Source organism: Pararge aegeria, chromosome 9 (genome assembly GCF_905163445.1).
Source record: "Pararge aegeria chromosome 9, ilParAegt1.1, whole genome shotgun sequence".
Taxonomy (NCBI): Eukaryota; Metazoa; Arthropoda; class Insecta; order Lepidoptera; family Nymphalidae; genus Pararge; species Pararge aegeria.
The window spans coordinates 17,754,939-17,761,359 of record NC_053188.1 but is presented as its reverse complement, the minus strand read 5'-3'; the positions used below and the strand labels follow the sequence as shown (position 1 = coordinate 17,761,359).

The 6,421-nt window shown below is 38.8% G+C and overlaps 1 protein-coding gene across 1 annotated transcript; it reads left to right on the top strand.

The window, feature by feature from the left end:
* The first annotated feature begins 3,928 nt into the window (after positions 1-3,928).
* On the top strand, positions 3,929-5,782 carry LOC120626238 (skin secretory protein xP2-like). Its single transcript, XM_039893652.1, has 2 exons — positions 3,929-3,979; positions 4,334-5,782. The coding sequence occupies exons 1-2, from the start codon at positions 3,968-3,970 to the stop codon at positions 5,459-5,461; spliced, it is 1,140 nt and encodes a 379-aa protein (XP_039749586.1). The 5' UTR covers positions 3,929-3,967; the 3' UTR covers positions 5,462-5,782.
* Positions 5,783-6,421: the final 639 nt, after the last annotated feature.

Below are 6,421 nucleotides of genomic sequence, written 5' to 3'. Positions count from 1 at the left end.
ATAGTATGTATTTTAATATTTTCACTCGACTGAGTTAGGAAAGAGTTTAGACTAAAGCTAGGAAATTATAAAATAAGACCCAAGTATAATTTGCTTGCATTACATTTAATAGAATGCAAAGCGTCGTTATATCTTAATATAGATGCTTTATTTAGAAAGGATAATATGAAGTGAACGTTAAGTAGCTACTGTTAAGTAACGACGTTAATAATAAGATATTAAATTAAATTATTACAAAAAACAAAACCTTCAAAAGAGAGCTGATTTAAATAAGAGATTTTAATTTCAATTCTATCTCGCAAGCATTGTAATTATGACCTCACTAGCACAGTAGTGAGCACTGTGGTTTATAAGTAGTGGTAGGTCTCGGTTTCGGGCCCGGCGAGAGAAATCAGGGCAATTTATAATTTATGATTTTTCTCTGTTCTGTTCTGGTGGGAGGACTCGGTTATGACTAGTTACTACCATACTAACATCGAGGTGTCGCCAAGCGATTTGGCGTTCTGGTGTGATACCGCGTAGAAACCTTTTAGGAACATGGGTTTAATATAACTGCGCTACGTCTAACCAGAGCAAACTACCTCTAACACGTTACCCCCTGCTGATACCCCCTAATGATCATACGCTGCAACACCATTTGACATTACATTATTATAATGATTCCTGAGGTAATTTTGGACCTATTAATGTATAAGTTTATATAATCTGTTAAAACACATTTACTACAGCGAGGTTACTATAAAATTGATGAATTTTCCAATGATTAAATTGTTTGGAAGCTACCAGCTCCGCTCTCCCATCACAAGATAGAAAAATGAAGGTTAAAAAGTTAATTGTTGATGTTGGCAAAGAGCAACTGCTGAGTTTCTTGCCAGCTTCTTCTTGGTAGAATCTTCCAAACCGGTGGTAGAATCATTATAAAAAGATAGACTTGACGTTTCAAAAGTGCTTATAAAAAAGCCTACTTGAAATAATTTCCGTAAAAAACGATTTGTATCCGTAAAAAATTTTGCACGCCTTTATAGCAAAACATGTTTGGATCAATTTTATTTTGTACCTATTTACTACATATTATGTAACCCATGTTTTATGAAAATAAATAAAATGATTATTCTTATTAAGTGAATTTTGAATTTTACTGAACTTGTAATGGTAAAGAAAAAGTTCAACCTGTCTCGACCCCGGGCTTGATTCATCGAGAAAAGAAAGAAAATACATTTTATGTGTTACAAAAAGATCTTAGATAGATCTTTTATCGATATACTCGAAGAAACAGAATGTCTGTCTGTAACACCCGACAGAAATGGTGTGGCTCAGCATTTTCCATGCATTATAACTACCTCCTTCCTCGGTTTACATGACTGCTGCGAGTCATGTAAACCGCTGGAATACCGGACTAAATCCATAGACTTAGGATAATAAGGGATATTTTTCATCAAATAACGTAATAACGTAACTCTTACGTAAACGTACCTTGAATGAGCGAGGTAATTAAGTAAGTAACTGATTAGCGACAAATAACATCACACTTTACACTAATATTATAAATGTGAAAGTTTGTTAATATGTTTGAATGTTCAGATGTTTATTACTCAATCACCCATTAACATCTGAAAGAACTTAACGCTTCCCGTGTCCTGGATGAATTAATAGAACACTTTTTGCTTATAACTGACAATTTACTTACTGGGGCTTAATACCAGCGCTAAAAGCTTTAATATATTGTTATTTTTGACGCTTTCGTTTTAGAATCATTTATTTATTTTAGGGATGTCAATGTGTGTCATACATAACTGAAATTCTAAAACATTATGGCTTGAAGCTAGGGTAGTATCTACTACATTGGAGAATGTGCACTCTTGGCTTCTGTGTACAGTATAAGCTGTAAAGTCGTCAAAGTGAGAAGGAATAAGTATATCTCAACTAGCACCACTTTTTCCCGTATACATTTTCAGTTCGAGTGAGAGTCATTAACACTCTTCTTAATCGCCTTATCTTGCCACTACTGGGAAACTGAGTTTTTTATAGGAGTGATACAGAGATATCTAGCGAACCCTTGAGAGTTTTCGGTCTAGTGAAAAACTTTCTTAGGTAATGAAAATTGTTGTCAGTTATAAGTGAAAACGGGACTATAGCTTAACGTCAAGAAGAAGACCGGTCCGAATTTATCACCAAAGACAGAATTTAGATATTACTTTTCAAAATACTTGCTTTATTGGCTTAATTCCTCAACAACCAGTTGAATCTGTACATTGTAATCTATAATTTCTTTTTTTTTATTAAATGCGTGTGAACTTGGACAGCCTATTGGAACTTGGACAGCGTGGTGGATGACAAAGATGGTATTATTTATGTACAGCAGAAAATAAATCTACTTAAATACGTGCTTTCAAGTAAAGTTCCGATACCAGGATATGATCAGGAGATATTGACTTAAAAAACATACTATTGTAAAGATCCTATGTCGGTTTGCCTTCCAGTTACTGTCTAAAAGTTGTTAAACGATCGATTATACCGATCACTGATAAATGAAAATGCTGGCTTGAGCTTATTCAACAAGCCCCAATGACCTTGCGTCCAATCATGGGTATACTTTAATTAGGGTTATACAACTTACTGCAATAACTCTCCCAGGCAACGTTTGATTTCGAAGAATATCTTGCATCATCACGTTATATGAAACATCGTAACCGATCGTAAAACACTTCATCGACAAAAAAGGGTTGATCTTCTTGACAATGTGCATTGTTATAATCTATAGTTCAGTACAGTTTTATTAAGAAGACTTAATAAAACTGTACAGTTACTGACTAATGACGCTACAGATAAACTGAGGAGTGTTAAGGACTTCTTGCGATTCACTGATCGAAAGAAGTCCTTTACTGGAACAATAGCGTGAAGAGAGATGTCTTCGCACATAAGCTGAAACTTATTTCTCTTCTTAATAAACATGATGATTTGACATAATATAAGCACACCATTTCCTTTTTCATTTTCCTTAATTTTAGTTTTTTTTGTTCATATTCACAGTCATTAACGGGGTTGAAAATGGTGGATATGAAATTTCAGCACAAAAATTGGTAGGTACTTAGTTTATTAATTTTAAACATCATGGGGTAGCGAAATAAAGTTTTACTGACAAATTTTGATTTTAGGCTAGAAACTTAAAACCTTTATTTTAAGTTTCTTTATAAGAAAATTTTATGTTTATGATGTAAAAAATGTCATTACAATTTTATATATCCTGGAGATTGAATAATTTTACAGACTTTGAGAGTTTTTAGGTCTAACTTACTCTTGATTTTAAGTAGGTTTATTACATCCGATTTGTTCATTTGATCCGATATCAATTGTATAATTAAAATACTGTTTAGCGCAGTGTCAATTTGACTGTAATTTTGTAATTCTGAAATGTAAATTTCAAACATTATTCCGCACAGTATCTCCTTTCTCCAGTTCTCCTCTGTTTTATAAACCTTAAAAATTTAAGTTAGTGTTTTCTAGATCAAGGACGTCCTTATATATTTTTTTTCTTTTCGAGGAGGTTGAATTTTTAAAGATGCGAAAACTTTTAAGTCTGACTTACTTTGAGCTGGGTTATTTTTTTGAGTAATGTATTTGATACAATATTAATGTCTTATTAAAACACTGCTAAGCAAACTGCCTGTTAGTTTTGTAATTGTGAAATGCAAATGGTCGATGTCATACGGTCCCAGCGTTTGTTTCAGGAACCGCTCGCCGTCAAAGAACCGGTCCGTGTCTGTGCGGAGTCAATATGGAGCACTTCGGCTTCGCACTTAACGATACCCCTCGAAAGCGAAAGTGTAACGTAGTCCTACGGAGCGGCGCCATTTTTTTTCTTCACTCGGCCGCTCAATCCGCATATATATAGCGTGGTAAACCCAAACACGCATCATTCGCATTCAGGACCTCGCTGCCTTCAGTGCAACCGACCAAACGCAGCATCATGAAGCTCATGGTGTGTTACCAAAATTTTTGTGCTTGTGCAAGTGTATTGTGATAGTGATCTCTGGACTCGTATCCCTGTACCAGTTACGGTTGCCCAACGAGGCGGTATTGCGTACAGATTTATGTGTCACCGCCAAAGCTCAAATAGCCTCGGGGCTTTTACCACCTGACCACTTTCTTTATCACTAATTAAACTCTGTAGAGCTATAGCAATTATCTTACCGAATGCGACAGATTATTAAACTAGTTTAAATTAATCTCTAACTGGAAGACCGTTTCTAAGTGATGGAACGTTTATAATATAATAATGTTATGACCTTTTGTTATTAAGTTCCGGAGTGTTTAACCGTTTAAAATTTTTCAGCTCGTGGCCGCCAGCCTGGTGGCAGTCCTGGCTTTCGCTCACGCGGAAGAAACCAAGGCAGCAGACAAGGAAGTGGCAGCATCCGATAATACTGCGGCGACCGACGAAAAGAAACACGAAAAACGAGGACTCATTGGTCTAGGTTACGGCGGACACGGTGGATTCGGGGGAGGTTTCGGTGGAGGCCTCGGTGGTGGTCACGGTGGCAGCTTCGGAGGAAGCTCCGGCGGCCTTTACAGTAGCGGCTTCGGTGGCGGCTTCGGCGGTGGTTACGGCGGTGGGTACGGCGGGGGTTACGGTGGACACGACGAAGTGCACAAAACCATCACCGTAGTCAAGAATGTCCCAGTTCCCTACCCAGTAGAGAAACACATCCCTTACCCAGTCGAAAAGCAAATTCCCGTGCCTGTAAAGGTACCAGTTCCCCAACCCTACCCTGTCGTAAAGCACGTCCCATACCACGTTAAGGAGATCGTCAAAGTACCAGTTCATGTACCTGCTCCTTACCCAGTTGAGAAGAAAGTCCCCTACCCCGTACATGTTCCAGTCGACAGACCCGTTCCCTACAAGGTATACGTGCCCCAACCTTACCCAGTAGAGAAGAAAGTACATGTGCCAGTCAAGGTTCACGTACCCGCTCCTTACCCAGTCGAGAAGAAGGTTCCTTACCCAGTGAAGGTGCCCGTTCATGTACCCGCTCCCTACCCAGTATACAAGGAGGTCGCTGTACCAGTTAAGGTGCCCGTCGACAGACCCTACCCCGTCCACATTCCCAAGCCAGTGCCTTACCCGGTTGAGAAGCCCGTGCCTTACCCAGTAGAAAAACCAGTGCCTTACCCCGTCAAGGTCCACGTTGACAGGCCTTACCCCGTCCACGTTGAGAAGCCAGTGCCGTACCCCGTCAAGGTCCCATACCCCGCGCCTTACCCCGTCGAGAAGCACATCCCCTACCCCGTGGAGAGGCAAGTGCCGTTCCCCGTGAAGGTGCCTGTGGACAGGCCTTACCCCGTGCACATCGAGAAGCACGTACCCGTCCACATCGAAAAACCCGTGCCTTATCCAGTCAAGGTGCCAGTCCCGGTCGTCGTCAGTCACGGTCACGAGTATGGACATCATGGTAGCTACTAGACAGTTGCAGGAAGCAGACGCTGTATTGTGATATTATGTAAATGTAAGATTAGATCGAGCTAGCGAGCGGGCGCCTTGGGGCAGCTATCAGAGCGGGTAGTGGACCTCATCCAGACCCCTGGACATCTCGCCCCAAGTCGTGCGATCGCAACGCACCAATAATGTAACTTTATAATTTTATTTTGTTATTATTTTTTTATTTTGTGTAACTGATCGGTAAAGTTGCGTTTTTTTTACACATTGAGTTGATGTACCTGTTATGATAGAACGAATTGTGTTTACTAGCGAAATAACAATGTAAGAAATAAATGCTAAAAGTGAGTTATTGTTTTAATCCGCAGTCCATTGTTGGGTAATTAGAGGGCATAATATATCTGGTTATTTGGCTGTGGGCCGCCGGTTTGCGAAATCGGACATTATATGGCCTAGATTAGTATCACATCGCAAGCCACTTGGATCGCCGCTACTTGTGTCGAAAGGTTTGACAATATACATGTAAGTATGCACCCGTTGTTTTGCGTAAGTGTAGCAAACAACACTATAATTTACTTCGCCTCTTTATTACCTTTTGTCAATAACAGAGGAGTATAACTTCATTCATATTATTGTCATTTACGGTTCGTTCATGAATTGCATTGGAATTTTAACATAAGAACTTATTAGCGATGCTTATTTTGTTCTGATATTATCATGATACTGGTACCTATACTGTTAGACGCTCTATACTAAACTAAATTTACATGACTAAAAGAAGTGCTATGTTCTTCGGGAAGGATTTTTTTTAATTTTATTTTAAAGATTCGTGTCCCAGTTTGTGTTTTGTTGTACATAAAGTCTTTACTAACCTGACAGGTCTAATACCACGCGATCCATTTCTAATGTTCTCGGTTGAGGATGGATTTAGAGCTGAGATTTAAGTTTAATTTTAAGTTAAAGTTTCTATAAACCATTTTATAAATT